The sequence below is a fragment of the Nylanderia fulva genome, unplaced genomic scaffold (genome assembly GCF_048542155.1).
Source record: "Nylanderia fulva isolate GAGA-0341 unplaced genomic scaffold, ASM4854215v1 Scaffold32, whole genome shotgun sequence".
Lineage (NCBI taxonomy): Eukaryota > Metazoa > Arthropoda > Insecta > Hymenoptera > Formicidae > Nylanderia > Nylanderia fulva.
This window is the reverse complement of record NW_028190390.1, coordinates 1,531,814-1,549,768: the sequence shown is the minus strand read 5'-3', so window position 1 is coordinate 1,549,768 and position 17,955 is coordinate 1,531,814. Positions and strand designations below refer to the sequence as shown.

General features: G+C 35.2%; 1 protein-coding gene across 10 annotated transcripts; it reads right to left on the bottom strand.

The window, feature by feature from the left end:
• Window positions 1–190: 190 nt before the first annotated feature.
• On the bottom strand, window positions 191–17,729 carry lig (ubiquitin-associated protein-like lingerer). Of its 10 annotated transcripts, none has more exons than XM_085484869.1 (15): window positions 17,612–17,729; window positions 16,050–16,234; window positions 15,451–15,817; window positions 14,285–14,539; window positions 13,375–13,568; window positions 12,239–12,487; window positions 11,684–12,001; window positions 11,174–11,602; window positions 10,891–11,079; window positions 10,158–10,368; window positions 9,853–10,058; window positions 8,574–8,783; window positions 8,348–8,482; window positions 5,079–5,354; window positions 191–4,823 (listed from the first exon to the last, which is right to left on the bottom strand). In XM_085484869.1, exons 2-15 carry the CDS (start codon window positions 16,173–16,175, stop codon window positions 4,575–4,577), a joined length of 3,414 nt encoding a protein of 1,137 aa, XP_085340995.1. In that variant the 5' UTR covers window positions 16,176–16,234; window positions 17,612–17,729; the 3' UTR covers window positions 191–4,574. The 10 variants fall into 10 exon arrangements, with proteins under 10 accessions (XP_085340995.1, XP_085341001.1, XP_085341004.1 ...); XM_085484875.1 differs by having other exon boundaries at window positions 8,363–8,482; XM_085484878.1 differs by having other exon boundaries at window positions 8,574–8,744.
• Between the last annotated feature and the right edge of the window lie 226 nt (window positions 17,730–17,955).

Below are 17,955 nucleotides of genomic sequence, written 5' to 3'. Positions count from 1 at the left end.
CAGCTATATTTTGTACGATTGTGACTTTAACAAATTTAAATAAAAAGGATCGTGTACTAAGAATTAAAAGAATAAAAATCTTTGGAAAAATCTTGGGAACAGTCATTTGAACGCAGGTTCGAAAAATACAAATTTACATCTCACGGGTATGTATATATATAATATGTATACATATATATAAATCACCAGACTTCTTTAATACATTTATTCTTATATATCCATATTTATACACAGTAGTAGCTATTATTATTATTAATTATATAATAGCGATAGTGGCGTAATGCATTTTTGCGCATTCGCATTTAATCGGTTAATATTTGACAAAAATACAAAAATTATTAATGTATAATAATTATATATCAGAACAAACGTGCTTACTCTGAATCTCATCTTTCTTTTTTTTCTTAGCTTCTCTCCGCGACTTCTTATCTTCATTATATTTTGCATATCCCGTCTCTTTAATTTTCTTCTTTCACCCTTTTACTTTCCATTATACATTACACTTAGTATACTGTATTTTTTTTTCTTTTTTTTCTATTACCCTAGATTGATTCGAGTATACACGAAAAGTGCGATTGGACTAAAACATACACTAAGACAAAAACGAAAACGTTAGTGATTCTCTCTCTCTCTCGACTTGGTCTCCCATCAAGTCGTTTTTTTCATCATAACGTCCGATTATATGTATATATATTCGAACGTATATTATTAAAATCAGCTGATAGTCCACATATTCGCGAGGACTATACGAAGACATTTAATGTAGTCCGATATTTTGTATTCTTTTTTTCCCGAGAGTCGAGTATATAATTAGATATACTTTTATCCTTCTCCGAAAAAAAACCAAGGAAGCTAAACTACATTTTGGTCTTCAAAGTTTCTTCAAAACGCATTCCTACTCATACCGCATTTATATACCGAGTTTATGTATATGTATGTTGTGTGTTTGTGTGTATTTATATATTTATATATTTATATATATGCAGTCGCTATAACGAGAGTTTATTACTTACAACTATTTACTTCTCTTTCTCTCTCTCTCTCTCTTACATTAGCGCGGTATCTCGTAAAGCTTATGACGACTGTCTCACAGTCTCTCAGCCGATCCATTCGTGCTAGAAGAAACATCTTTTATTATTCCTCACGTTTCTAATATTGTACACGCGCAAACAATCTCTCTAGTTCTCTTTCTCTCAGAGCACCTTCGTGAAAAAACACTTCACATTACACATTTTCTTTCTCTCTTCTTGCATTACAACGTAAACTGCTCTTTTCTCTTCACTTCTGGATTTTTTTCTTTTTCTTTTACCGGAGGAATATCTGCGATTATTCATTATTCACAATGCAAAAATGTAAAGTATGCTTTGAAAATATGTGTGTGAGTGTGTTTATGTGTCTATGCGTGTTCCGTTGGTCAATTTATTATATTTCATTCCGATTATTAGGTGTACAAGGTATCTCCGCAAAAGCTGTATAAGTAATTTACAATAGCGTAATAAAATAGAGTCGAAAATGTCGAGAGTTACAATAGTTTTTGAGTTTATAAGCGATAAACAAAATTAGGCGTACAAACAATTATATTTATCATAATTTATTATCAATCAGTCTGAGCTGATTTTACACTCGAGTTTCGTCGCTTCTCATGTTATGGCAAATAGTTGACATATTGATGAATAGATTACTAACAAAAATTTTAACATTAGAGTTTTAAATCCTGTTTAAATAGAATTTTTAATTAAAAATTAAAAATTACTACTTCAAAAAAGATTGAATTATTTATATATAATGCGTGCAACAAAGTTAAAATTTTAGTAAAATTTATCTATCAAAATCAGCTGATTGTCATAATATATATTATTTACAAAATATGTAAAAATCAATATCGTGTAACAAAGTTAAAACTTAGTGAAATTCATCTGTCAAAATTAGCTGATTGTCAGAATTTATGCATTATTTACGCATAGAATGAAAAAAATGACAAAACGAAATAAAATGTAAAAATCAATATCACACACAATAAATATCGCTAACAAAAGATATAGATTGTGATAACCCAGATCTGTCGAAACGTTAAATTGACAATAGAAAATACACAGATGTGCCAAAAGTAGTGCAAAAGATTATATACGTTTGTTTTGACTAACAAAAATATACATTTCTACGATATTATACGATCCCTCAACTTTAACCAGCTTACAATTCAAAAACTATCGCAATCTGGACGCGTTTTCGTAGAAAAATTCTTCGATTCTATCTTTCAAAATACGCTTATTGAAGTATAATAACATATCAGTGAAATTGTGAGATACCTTGTATAGTTATTAGTTACACAATTTGCGCCTCTAATCAACACGAATGCAATATTAACGAATGTGTACACCAGACGGAATCGATTTCTCTCTCTCTCTCTCTATCTCTCTCGCTCTTTTATTATTATTATTATTACTATAATCTCAATGAAAAAGATACAAATATTCGCTATTATTCATTTTTTACTGCACAAACGTCATTACTTTTTTATGCTTATTCATCTCACAATTAATTCTCGCATCAGTTCGTCTTTGTCTTGATCTTATCATTCTTGTCTTCTCCAGCAAAGATTTGTATAGTTTGTATTTATATATCGTGTATTAGAGTTATACGAGTCTGATGCAATAGAAATCATTACATCATTTCTCTGCACACACCGTATGTTTTGAGCGAATGTCTATTTTTTAATGTAAAAAGCCGCAACTAACGCTTTTGATTTAATAACATTAATTAAGCTTTACCAAAAGCTTTTTGCAATATAAGATTAATTCGTTAATCTAATAAAGCCTTAATGTTTTTTTTAAACAAATTAACCATTTTCTTTTCAATATATTTAAAAATGCACTAATATGCCAAATAATGATCCGTAACGTTTTTTTTAATAGTCTAAAGTATTTTTTAACAAAATTTCGAAATAATAATCCTATAGAAAAAAAACTAAAATTAAAGAAATATAATTTTTATAACTTAAATTATTTAACTAAATTATTTAATCACTAATTATGGCATTTAATCGCCGATATAAATTAGTGAACGAATGAAAAACAAAAAATATAATACACTAATTTGAGAAACATCGTGTATTCTCTTAAATAATTCAAGATATTCTGACAATAAATCTCGATTGTTGTCAATTTTACAAAAAATAAGTGGTCTGTATCACTTTTATGAGAATCTGGTCAAATGTGCGAACACAGAAAGAGAAATAAAAGTACAGGTACAAAAATAATAAAAGAGCAGAAATAAATTTAGCATTACTTGTGGCATATTCGATTTTTTTTGCAACAATAGAAAAATCTGAATTACCATACATGGTGTTCTCTATTGGCTGAAAATTATGTAATTTCAACATAATAAGTAAAATACGTATATATGTTTTTGTTTTCTTTGAAATCAGAGGAATAATAGAAATCAATTCCAGTCATTAAGCTGTGTGTTTAAATTAAATGTATGCAAGTGCAATGATTGCAATTCTTACCCCAAGATCGTTGTGAAATATACCGAAAATAAGAACGCTATAAATTTATTATATATAAAAAGTTTACGTTTTCACACGTATATCTTTATTCTCGCACTTATTTTTTTAAGCGACACGCACAAAGATGCGTTTTACTTCTTCCATATTTATTAAATCAAGATGCTTATACATTATACACGAGAAAAAGAAAAGAGAAATATAAAGATACACTATGTATCACCCCTTTTAGCAGTCGATACAATATATTCGAAATTGCACTGTAATATACAGACGGGAGATCTAAGTGCAAACTCTACGGATGTTACCGCTTTTTTTTCTCTTCCGGTAGCGTCGTACAACAAAATCACGATACCTAGCTTTTTGTCGTATTGCGCGACGTGTCCGAAATTATCATAAATTTTGACACGATTATGTCATAGGATTTATTATCATGATCGATATAAACATAAACGATTAGTCTCCCGCAGATCATCGCGTTATAAACGCTACAATTTCATTTGGCACGAGTGCAATTCGCAATTGAAAAGAATATGCAAATTATTATTATGGAATTTGCACGTATCATTGCGTAAAATTATTTCGACGCAATATCGCGCATTTTCTACTCTGATATTAAACAAGTAGTTTGCGAAAATGTGCTAAAATGAAAATACAATATAATAAAGATCACAATTGAGTTAGTTCATTATTCGCTACAAACCATTGAAGAGGAAGCATCCGGTTTAATAATTGCATATACTTTTCAATTTTCCAAAATATTCACTCTTTATTCCATTCTCATTGACGTCGCCAATTATTGAAAGTAACAAAGAAAAAAAAGAACTATAAGAGTTATATCATCTTGTCAGAGTCAAAATATCTTTCCTTCCGATATATAAACACACGAGTCAATGCGGAATGAAGAGTAAAAGTCTCGTACCACCTCTCGTATTTCTCACACAACTGTGGCAAACAACTTAATTTCTCTACTAGTAAAGTTGTATTGATTCGCCGTGTTGCGTGTTGTTCATCTTGTGTATATGTGTATGTGTTTGTCAAGTCCGAAGCGCTTCGTTTCTTTTCCTTTTTAATTGCTGCCGGTCCAATAACTCGGACTGTATCCAGGCTTTGCTTGAGCTTTATTCTGCGAACTCGTGTTGGACCTCTGGCCCGTGCTGTTGCCGCCGTCCTGGTGAAGTGGCTGATGCAGCTGATGCGGTATAGTCGGGATGAACAAGTGCGGCGTGCCGTAACCACCTGGCAGACCTGCGTTTTGGCTACCCGTAAGACCGAACGGCGGCGGAGTGGCCGAATGGAAAGCCTGCTTTTCATAAGACTAGAAAAAGGAGAGTCATCAATATAACGCGTGATAGGCGTGAGAAGAGACATAAGACTTCCATTGACTCTTAGACCCTCGCCGACTATGTTGGAATTGTGACGTTAAAGGCAAGATTTTAGATAAAAAGATATTTCGATGAAACATTACTTAACACACTTACAGATTCTGACGTCACAATCTACCATGCTCGAGGCGAGTATCCAGGAGCCTTATTGATGGCTCATTGTTATTCTCATAAGGATTACTACTCACATTGACCTTTCCCAGAGCCACGTGACTCTTGGCGTACATCGTGGCGCTGATATCCGTAGCGGAAGAACCAGCGGTATTAGTATTCCCCGTGGAAGTGCCGGTCTTGCCGGTCTGAGTGCCAGTATAACTGCTGCCGGTGCCTTTGTACTCTCCGGATGGGCCGGCGGAGGCTAGCGCATCGTAGCTCGCGCCTGCACCGTAACCGGATCCATAGCTACCCGGCTTGGCACTGTACGCGCCGCTGTTTGTACCAGCGTTTCCGGCCGTCGCTATTTGCTATACGTAGGAAATCGACTTGATATTAATATTAGTTATATTAAATTAATTTTTGGATATTAATACTATTATATTACATTTTCGCACCAGTATAGTGTATTATTGATATTATTAATAATACTATTTTAATATTATTAATAATAGAGAGAATACTATTAATATACCATTGAATATTATTAATATTGACTATTAATGTTTAATGTTACTAGTATTATTTTTATCAACTCTTAATATATTTATTAGTAATACGTAGAAAATCGACCCGATATTAATATTAGTTCATATTGGATTAATTATTGGATATTAATGTTATTATATATTAAATTTTAGCACCAGTATAGTATTATTATTAATAATAGTACTATTAATATACTATTAAATACTATTGATATAGTATTAATATTTGATGTTACTAGTACTATTTTTATCAACTCTTAATATATTTTTAGTAATCAGTGCTATTCAATAATACTAGTACTAATTTAATTATTAGCAGTATTATAATATTATTATATTAGTAATTAAGTGATAAATATAAGGCCAACTTATCGAGCTGAATATTCGAGATGTTCAGTCAACTACCATTTATTACATGTATAAATTATAAAACTACAGTCATTATATTATATTAAAACTAACGCAAATTAACGCAAATTACAATCATTCTATAAACGTTTCGGCCGCACGCGGTCTTCTTCAGTATAATTATTGAAAAATAAATTCTTACAATTCACATGATATCGAAATTTAATTATAGTTATTCAGAATCGAGAGTTTTTGAGCAATTAACGCGTGTTTCAATCCGTCCTGTCCAACAATGTTCGCCTCGATATGATCTCTGATTTTGTTCAGATCTCGGATGATTTCATCGTTAATATGCGAGAAATTAACCCGTACCGTAGGCGCTGCGATTAATAAGAAATTACCGATCAACGTATGTCCAAATTATAATATATATCCCCTACAATTGGTAGTATGCTTACCTATCATCGTTCTTCTTGACAATTTTGCTACTTTAACAGTTATTAAGGATGACACTTAACAAACAACAATACAGAAAGACAGCTCATTTTAAACTCTACTTGATCGGAGAGCGTGCGTGTTTATATATGATCTAATATCTATGTTTTACTCGTTAATGTCCTATTTGTCCTATTATTATTTATTGTTCGCCAATATATCCAAAATATCAAAATACGACTCGCTAAGTAACTCAGTATCTTTGTTTAAATTTAGTCCATTTTTTTGTTCCTTGATATGTAGCATCTCAGAAATGAGTCTTTTATAATAATTATTTTCGTTGTCCATGATCTTAACATTGTCCCAATTAAAAGTATGATGTTCATTTATTATGTGTTCAGAAATTACTGAATGTTTCGTTGAGTCCAACCTAATATTATTTTTATGTTCTTTTATTCGCGTCTGCAATTGCCTCTTTGTTTGGCCTACATAAGATGCATTACAATTATAATTATTACAATTATATATACAATTACAATTAAATTATTAATAATTGTAATGCATCTTATGTAGGCCAAACAAAGAGGCAATTGCAGACGCGAATAAAAGAACATAAAAATAATATTAGGTTGGACTCAACGAAACATTCAGTAATTTCTGAACACATAATAAATGAACATCATACTTTTAATTGGGACAATGTTAAGATCATGGACAACGAAAATAATTATTATAAAAGACTCATTTCTGAGATGCTACATATCAAGGAACAAAAAAATGGACTAAATTTAAACAAAGATACTGAGTTACTTAGCGAGTCGTATTTTGATATTTTGGATATATTGGCGAACAATAAATAATAATAGGACAAATAGGACATTAACGAGTAAAACATAGATATTAGATCATATATAAACACGCACGCTCTCCGATCAAGTAGAGTTTAAAATGAGCTGTCTTTCTGTATTGTTGTTTGTTAAGTGTCATCCTTAATAACTGTTAATAAGTAGCAAAATTGTCAAGAAGAACGATGATAGGTAAGCATACTACCAATTGTAGGGGATATATATTATAATTTGGACATACGTTGATCGGTAATTTCTTATTAATCGCAGCGCCTACGGTACGGGTTAATTTCTCGCATATTAACGATGAAATCATCCGAGATCTGAACAAAATCAGAGATCATATCGAGGCGAACATTGTTGGACAGGACGGATTGAAACACGCGTTAATTGCTCAAAAACTCTCGATTCTTAATAACTATAATTAAATTTCGATATCAGGTGAATTGTAAGAATTTATTTTTCAATAATTATACTGAAGAAGACCGCGTGCGGCCGAAACGTTTATAGAATGATTGTAATTTGCGTTAATTTGCGTTAGTTTTAATATAATATAATGACTGTAGTTTTATAATTTATACATGTAATAAATGGTAGTTGACTGAACATCTCGAATATTCAGCTCGATAAGTTGGCCTTATATTTATCACTTTGTTTTCAATACACGAGCGACAATTTATATTAATTTATATTAGTAATTATTAGATACTAAATACACTCTCCTAACAAAATTGAAGCATCGGTTTGAATCAGTGGTAAAATTAAAATTCAAATGTATGCAACTTCGTGAATAACAATAAAATGTCTTCCTGGAAGCATTTTAGAGCTTGGAATTTCAGTTTTATCGACAATAATTTTTACATAAATTATACTAAAAATCGTAAAAAATTGAAGAAAAATCTCAACTTTAAAATTATGCACACCAAATAATTTTTTTTACAATTTTATAATAATTTGAAAACTTAAAAAAAGTTAAAATATTTCTTTTTTAAATGCGAGAATTTCTTATATAAAGCAATGCTTTAATTTTTTTTGAGAAAAATGTAAAATATTATATTAATAGTATATTAATAGTAAATCAATAGTATATTAATAGTAATAGTAAATAGTATATTAATAGTATATTCATAATATATTAATAGTATTGATACTTAATATTAAATATTTAACTTAAAGAGTATATCTTACTGATATTTTATTTACCGGATAAATGGCGGGAGTTCCATATTGAAAACCTCCCGGCATAATTCCGCTGCTGTACGTAAACGCGTACGCATATCCCGGGGGAAGAGTGGGATTCATCATCGGTTGTTGCGTGGCAGTCTGCAAGTGTTTACAGAATTTCCATAATATATATATAATATATCGCGACGAGAGAGTCCATTCAAAGAGAAAGATAGAGAGAGAGACTCACCTGCTGCGACATAGTGGAAGGTACCGGGGATGCGTTACTGTCGTTTCTGGCGAACCTGGCGTCGCTAATACTGGTATAGGCTCCTTGCACTCCTTGCACACCTTGAACACCCTGCACGCCGGAGAGCGCGTCGCCTCTAGCACCACCGAGACTCGTAGCCGGACCGGTTGTCTGATAGCCCAGGGCCGCGTCATAGTAACCAGTAGTTGGCTGCACGTTAGTCAGGGAAACCAAACACAAAACTACATGCATACACTGTGTACTCCAAATACAAGAAGGCTAACTAACGTCTAGAGTCTCTACGCGTACTCAGGGACAAGTAACATGCGGTTTGGTTGGATCCATATAGATAGACAGAGTGAAGAGATGTCTAGAAGTTGCATTTATTCAATTTATATCAGTTCAGCCAAGATGCTGAAGCTACTGCTTGCGATAAATTGAACTATAAATATATTATACTCTTGCTACCATCGCATCTCATACTTTTCATATTTATATAGTTTTAAAAATATCCAAATAAAATGATAAAGGAAAGGGAAGAGAAAAAGAGGGAGAGAGAGCTACAAAGTGTAATACTTTCATCGACCACTTTTACACATCACCACGCGTACTTTTCTATAAATAATGTCCAGACACATGACATTACTTGTATACATCAGCCTACGGTAAACTCAAGACAAGAAAGGAAGAGAAATAAGCCAAGATAGATCGGAGGTCGAAACAATCATCTCAATAGATCTAAATGTCAGATGCACAAGCTCCCTCAAGTTCCAAGAATACTTGCTCCACTCCCTTTTACCATCGATAAAATCTATGGCATCAAAAACCCGATCTGTCTTTACTCTATATAATCGTTCATTTCATAAGACGTCTACAAATAACTTGCTACAAATAAGAAACAGATTTACGTTGTCGTCGTGAAGGCATTCGTACGAGATTGAAAAAAATACTGAAATTACGAGCAGCTACCAAGCAATAAAGAACCAATTACCTTGAAAGAATTTTTATACTAGATAATAACATTTAAAAAAAAACCAAGATCGAGTTGGCGCGTTTCTCGGAACAGTACGTACTCGTATAAATGTTTTCTCTCTAAATGTAATGTTTACACAAGCAATCAAAGTCAATCAACGACCAATTGGCCAATAAATCTCATTTCTGTTTCAGTATGCACGTTACTCCGGAGAAGTGCCAACTCGACGAACGAGGCATTCATTTGCACTAGAATGAATCATAGAAGGTAATAAGTGGACCAATAGTTCCAGAGAAGTCAACTGACCATGTGTGGTATCCGTTGCTGCACCAACTGCAGGTCCTCATAGCTGTACACCGGTTGCTGGAAAGCCGCGTACGCAGGTACACCCGCCGCCTGACCCATGATGTACTGATGACTCAGCATCGGGGTCATACTTCCGGCCGCGCCGCCGCCCGTCATGTTACCGCTGTTACCCGTCACTACTCCGCTCGACGTGCTTTTCGGTACAGCTGATGGAGAAATATTTTCAGAATTGCTGAAGAGCTCTCTCTCTCTCTCTTGCGCTTGCGATTTTATTTATTTATTTATTTATTTATTTCTATACTAACCGTTGGAGTTCGTGACTTTGGTCTGCGAACTGTTGACGGAGGCCGAGGTGAGACCCAACGTCGGCGCGCTGGTCGTCGCAAGAGAACTGTTCGACGTCGTCGCGCTGCTATCGTATTGCGAGTCCTTCGTCGCGGTGCTGTTCAGTTTGTGATTCGCGTGAGACGTCGCTTGCGGTTGACTAGCGTAGCTGCCGTAGGGACTCGCGTAGACCTATCGAGAATGAAAGTTCAACATTTGTGTACATCAAGAATTTTCACACCAAATATTAGGTTGTTTGGTAATGACTTGCCGCTTTTCCACTAGATGGAGTTTGAAGGACAAGAGATTCTATGAAAGGGAATAATGAAATTACCTTCAAAATGGCAACAAATTATTGAACAAAACGACGCATATTTGTTTAACCCTACAATATTAAAAAAACGTTGAAAATCATGTAAAAAGCGGCTAGTCATTACCAAACAACCTAACCTACATAAGATTTTGGTGAAATTGGCTGTTTCTTCCAAATGTTGTAGCTTAGGACTCGCTGAACAAAAGATGTAACAGCCTCGAAGCTAAATATTGGATAGTTACCGATTTACAGCCAGTCAAATATTAAAAACATTTGCTATTACATCTTTTGTTCAACAGTACATATTAAAAAAAAAATAAATAAATAAATAAATTCCACCGAAAGCCAAAATCCTATGATTGTAACTTGAAAAAAAGTGAAGACTCAAGTTGCAGACTTACAGACTGCGCGGCGCTCTGGTAAGCACCGGAACTCTGAGTTATCGGCGACGTGAACGTCGTGACGGAAGATTGATAAGCAGGCTGATAAGCCTGATATCCGGCATTGCTGTTCGACACCGTATTGGTGGCTACGGATTGCGCGTACTGCGATGTCGTTGCCGCTACGTATCCACTCGTGGGTTGATAGACCTGGAATCGAGAAAAGAGAAAATGCTTTTAAAAAATGATCTTCGCAGATCTTCCCCAAAATTGTCCTATCTAGCGTCTTCGAGGTGATCGCTACCTGGCTACTGGTGGTGGGTTGATTGTAACCGGAAGTCACGGACGCCGAGGCGGAGGGCGACGCTTGATTGAAGGTCGACGCGTTAGACTGCGGGAACGATGTCGAGTTGTAGCTCGCCTGCGAGACCGTTGCCGTCGCGGAATAACTATTTGTACTGGCGGCCGACGCGTTCTGGAAGCTGGACTGCGAGGACTGGTTATTCGAGTACGCGTTGTAAGTGCTCGGCGTGCCGCTCGACGGCTGGAACGACTTCTGCGACGACTGGTAGGTCGTCGCGCTGCCGTACGTCGGTGCGTTCCCGGGCGAGACTTGCGACGTGAAATCTTGCTTAGTTATGTCCAAGCTCTGGCCGGTGCTACTGCCGCGAGTGAAGTTCTGGGAGCTGATCGAATGCTCGCTCGAGACTGGCAGATTGTCGGCACTCGATAACTGAAAGGAATTCCATAATAATTGCAAATCGTGCGGATATCGTTAGAAGATAGACGAGAAGAATGAAATGACGATTCGTACCATCTGAGAGCTGGCGTTGAACGGTGCGGTGGAAGTCTGCGTCGTTTCAATGTCGAGCGAATTACTCGTATTGGCAGTGTTTACGGTGCTCGCACCGGAAGTCATGTCCACGCCAGGAATTGTACTATTTGTGGAGTTATACTTCTCGTTCGCTGAGCCGTCTAGGGAGCTCGAATCGCTACCGAATTCAAGCGCGCCGAACTGCACGTCGAGAAATCCGATTCCACTATTTACAGCGTCGCCCGGCATCTCTACAGCGCTCGATGGGATCTTTGACGGTGGAGGAACTCTTGGACGTTGCTTCGTTTGTCTTTGGGGCTACACATATAAATACATATAAGCTATCTGAGCTTCTAAATGTTGGCGCGATAAAATTATATTATAATAAGTCTCGATAACTCCCCAAATAGCAAACTGACGTCATTCGAAGTAAGCTTGTGCTACCTGGGTTTATTTATTGATTATACGTGACGAAAGAAATGAAAGTTAGCTACTCTTTTCATTTTCAGAAATGTAGAAATTATCGAGGTTTTATTGTCATCAATATTACAATACCTGACTAGACATGGATGACGAAAACGACGTTTGTCCAGCCGCTTTTAAGTTCTCACTCGTCTGTTGAGTGAGTTGCGTCAAATATTGTGTTTGCGCTGCTGTTAGTACACCACTGCTAATAGCGCTGGGTTGCTGCGACAATTGCATTGTCGGTAAGCCTAATACAGCTTGCTGCTGCTGCTGCGGTTGTTGAGGCTGTATTAAGCTCTGCTGCTGCAACGCGGATATTTCGGACAATTTTGGTAATTCCTATAAATTATGTTAAAAAGTATTATTACAATTGTTATTAAGTAAACAGACATATGTAGTGTTTCGCACATTCTCTGTATAATATTCTCTAATATCTCCTTTTAAAAGTGAAATACGATTTAAACGAAATAACCGAAAAACTTGATATTACAATCAATTTTGTTTTGTTGTGTAGATACTATGTAAACTATGTCAAATAATAAAAATGTAATATATTACATATATATATTATATATTATACAATATATATTAAACATAATATGTATATCATAAAATATATATATTATATTTATTATAATTATATTATTTATAATATGTATAATATATGTATTATAATAATACATATTAATAATATATATGTACTAATATATACATTTAAAAAATTAATACATTGATAAATTGACTACTATAATTTTAACATTAGATTTAATAATCCTGCTTAAATAAAATTTCTTAATTTAAAAAAAAAAATTTATTTTAAAAAAGAATAATTTGTACAATAATGTGTAATAGCTAAAATTTAGTCAAATTTTAATCAATTGTCAATATCAACCATCATATATATATTATATCTATGCATGCACTACACATAAAAAAACCGACAAAACAAAATAAAAATTAATATCAGATGATTATAGTACTTATTAAAATTAATAATAGATCGTAATAAAATACATGTATATTATGAATCTAAGCACGCGAGTTTTATGCAAACTTTGATGATTTCTTCAAAATTTTCTATCTTTATATTTTCGATACTTTCAGTTTTATTTTATCTTTACAGTATGCTATTAAACACTTGTATGATTGTGAGAAATAAAATATTGTACGATTTATATTGTTACAAAACACTATGCTGTATTTGTAAATATTTTGTAAAATCTTACCTCTTGCTGGAGTAACGACAGATTGACCCCTTGGCCCGATTGCGTCTGCGATATTTCCTGAGGCTTTGGTTCTTCTAAAGCAGGTGGAGCTTCCAGGATGTTCGCACTCGGTGTAAAGACCTTGGTGTCCGCCAAGGATCCTGTATATTCCTCGTTGTCCCAGTCTTCTGTAGAATCCAAGTTATTCCAAGCATCTATATACAGATCATTCATGTTAATATATATATATGTATCCAATTATGCATTTTATACATATATATATATACACATAATAAACTATATATAATTTATATATCGCCATGATCTCTTAAAGATCCATTTGGATATTGTATATTTACAATATGCTTAACAATTTTGTAATGATCTTGCTAATGATGTTTCTGTTAACAAATTATTATATTTCTGATTTTTTATTTTTTTTTTTTTATACATTAACTTTTTTTAACTTGAAACCTGTAGGAAGATCGCTAGCAAGATCAATTCCAAAATTTTTCACATTGATGCATAATGTACAAATACTGTATTGTTTATATATCATACAAGTATATATTAGTTATTTTTTTACTAAAGAGAAAAATTCTAAATCCAGAACTTGTATGATAATTTTGTTATATAATAATTATGTATGCTAAAACTGTTTGCTGTTTTAATTCCAATACTACCAATTATAAAAATAATAAGTAAATAAATGTTTTTGATTTTACATATATATATAATGCTATATATAATAAATTATATATTATATATTCATAAATAATATGCAATTTACATATAATTTAAAATATATCATATATATATATATATTATATATAATTATATTGTATATATTTTTTTATCTTATAAGCTCAACTTTAATATTGTAGTTAATTTGAAAGAGAGATCATTTTGATCAACATAGATTAACACTTACCCATTTTTGGTTCCTGAATACTCTGCTGCTGCTCTTCACCTGTCCAGGTGTCAATCGGCCGATTGAAGCTATGAGCGGTAGAGCCAGACACTGAATCGTTGCGGTTTGCGAATGTCCTTGGACCAAGACTTCTGCCGCCGCCGCGACCTCCACGACCTGATCTTCCGGGTCCACCTCTGCCTCTTCTGCTGTAGCTGCCGTCGCGAACGCCGTCCTCCATGTTCCTCTCATTCTCCTTGTTTTCTCGTCCACGCCCTGTTCGCAAATACAATTTTTTTCAAATTAAAAATGATTGTTTACAAAATAAACGTAAAACAATATTCTTCTATACCTTACTTAATTTCAAATCGCATTGTAAACATATTAAAAAAAAAAAAAAAAAAAAAAAAAAGAGATAGCTACAATATGTCTTCCTAAATAATTAAAATGCATGTGTGTCTATTTTTAAATAATTAAAATAATGCATGTGCATCTATTTCTACACAATTAAAATAATAATGTATGCGCATCTATTACTAAATAATGAAAAACCAATAATGCATGTGTATCTATTCTGAAATAAAAATAATTTTTAACAAAATAACAGTCTAAAATAACTATTCTGTACTTTACAGAATTTCAAATTTCACTATAAACATATTAATAAAAAATAATAAAATGAACTACTACATATGCATGTGTGCCTATTTCTAAATAATATAATTAAAACAATAAATGCTTGTGTATCTATTCTTAAGGCTCCTCGCCGACCATGTTGGAATTATGACGTCAGAGGCGAGAAAATACGCTGAGATGCCATTTCGAAATAAAAAGATATTTCGATGAACCAGCACTTGAGATGGCTTTACTACACTTTTAAAATATCTCGAAAACTATCCCTTTCCTTTTATAATCAATCAACGATTGTAATGAGGCCCAGACCTGGTCTTTGCACATGCGCGATCATTCCGTGCGACAAAGTCATCGTATCGCAATTATTTTACAGTTGTTGATTAACTGACAAGGGAAAAGAATAGATTTCGAGGTACTTTAAGAGTGCGCTAAATATCTTTTCATTGAAAAAAATGGCATCTAAGAATTTTCTCTGACGTCACAATCTAATATGGTGAGGATCCAGGAGCCTTAAATAATTAAAACAATAGTGAGATAAAAAAAATTCAACCAACATCCACGATTGTCGTGATTGACGCGGCCTCGCATACGTGGGGCACCGCCACCACTCCGCTGATTGCGTCGTTCCTCCCAATCGCCGCTGTCATCCTGGCCGCCCGACTGATCCGCATTCTGTTTTGAGCCGCTAGGTTGGCGCGGCTTCTTCTTTTTCACTTCCCATTCTGTTTTCACGCCCTCCAGAAGATCGTTGACAGCGCGATCGAGATCCCCGTCGCTATCGTGCAGAGCCATGATCACCTCGTCTTCCGAGCGTCGAGTCATGTCCATGACCTGCTTGATGCGCTCCTTCAGAATGGGATCCTCACCTCCCGCCATTCTGGTGTCGATGATTTGTGCGTGCCGGATCTGATTAGTATTTTGCTATATAACAATCAATTTTTATTTAGCCCAACAATTTTGTCAACAACATAATACATATTAACTTTTCTTAACTTAGTATTGTGCAAGTAAACTTTGTGTTACAAAAGAGGAAGTAATCTTTCCTATCATATACTATCTCAGTTTATCTGCAGCGGGAAAGATATTTCTTATCAAGAACTATTATTATAGAAATTCCAAAATTCCATCTCTTAGATGGGAAAAAATGACCAACCTGAGCCTTGTCATGTTTTGTCGAATCTGATTTAGCTTGATGATGATCTGATTTGCCATGTTGTGATTTGTTTTTATTGGTGCCTCTTCCACCAGAGGACACCAAGGATTTGTTGCTTGAACTCATTGCCAACTAAAACCTCACGCACTCACGGTATCACACTATGTACACTCTCTATTTACAGTCTGAAACAGAATAAGTTCGATATTACATTTATATACAATTTGTGTCGTTGGGAAAATTAACTATTTGATTTGATCCGATAAGTATCATAACATAGAACGTAAATTTATAACAAGCGATTTGTACAAAAACAAACTATAATGTTCAGAATACAAGAGATGTCGCACAGCAAAGTTACAAATATTCCAAAAATATCCTAAAATTCCTAACAATATTATTTACTCTTAGCGCAGTTCTAAAATTTGAGACAAAGAATTTTGTTGCAAGACATGTGCTCTCATTGATATTAGAAGCGAAGCAAAGTAACAATTGAAAAATGCAAATCTGAACATCTGTAAATTGAATAAAAAAAAAAAATTAATACAACATTACGTTATAATAAAATCCAACACTAAAATATCGCTAAGAAAATTCCAGATTAATAATAACGTGCGTGGGAAGGAAACCCAGATCCTAATCCAAGGTTAGGATCAATTATCACGCTAAACGGAAGATAAAGAAAAATCCGTTTTACAGGAAGAACGATGACGAACGTTGAACGGAATTTACCGCAATAGACCGAGATAGAAAGAAAGAGAGAACGAATCTCTCCCGAAAAGATATTTTATACGAAAGAGGATAAATTTTTCGAGACAATTTTCCCAGAAGACGAGACTCTCCACATCGGGATCCTTCCGAAAAGAGAGGCGGGAAACTCCGCGTCGACTTTTCCGCGTGGGAGGACGATTTCCAGGACGAAGGAAATTTTTTCACCCCTCCCCCACGCAACGAAGGAAAAAAAAGGGAACACACACACACTTTGTGTCGGGCACGCCGTTGTTGTTGCAATGCTAAGATGAGGAGAGACAGAGAGAGAAGGAGGCCGAATGGGAGAGACGGATAGCTTCGCTGACGCGCTCGCTCGCGCGCGCGCGATTTCCTCGAGCGAGGATAGCTTTTTTTCACAGAGCCATGTGCACGAGAGGCGACGCCATTTCTGCCTCGTCGCGGGGGAAGGAGGGGGGAGGAAAAAAGGCTTGTCAAAACCTCGTCGGCGGAGTCCTCCGTTCACGAGAGAGTATATATAAAATATATATATATAATATATATATGTGTATGCGTTTCGCTTTTTCTCTCTCTCTCGTTCGCTCTCGCGAACGGAGCCAGGAGAGACGACCTCGGCTTCCCGGGGTGGCGTTTTTGTTTGCTATACTCTCTCGTGTGCGCGGAGACGGTGTCGGCGAGGTTTCCCAGGTAGGCGCGAAGCGCGGGAGGAGCCTTGTCCCCGGGGACGACGACTTACTCTACTACTTCCACGACGGCACACCTCGGCGCGCCTCGGGGCCGCTGGCGCGCGCGTAAAACTACGGGAAAAAACAATGAATCTCGCCTCTCCGTACCTGCGTTAATGCGCTCAAACGCAGCTCGGTCACGTGACCCAGGGGCTCCCCCTTCCCTGACGCACCGGAGGCACCTAAACTCTGGCTCTTCCTTCTCGGCTCTTTTATCTTTCGCGATGGTGGGAGAAGAAGAGGGGGTTCCTCAACATGTATATGCGCAGCTTGATCTCGCCAGGTCTGGCAACCTCCGAATTGCCACGTTTTTCTCGACGCCGGAAGTGCCCGCTTATCCGGAAGTTGGACTGGTGGAAATGTGACGTGCGTGTTTCGGAAAATGACGTGAAAAAAAAACAAGTGCCACGCGATTGGCTGGCGACTAGGGAATTTCTGACGTTTCTGACAGT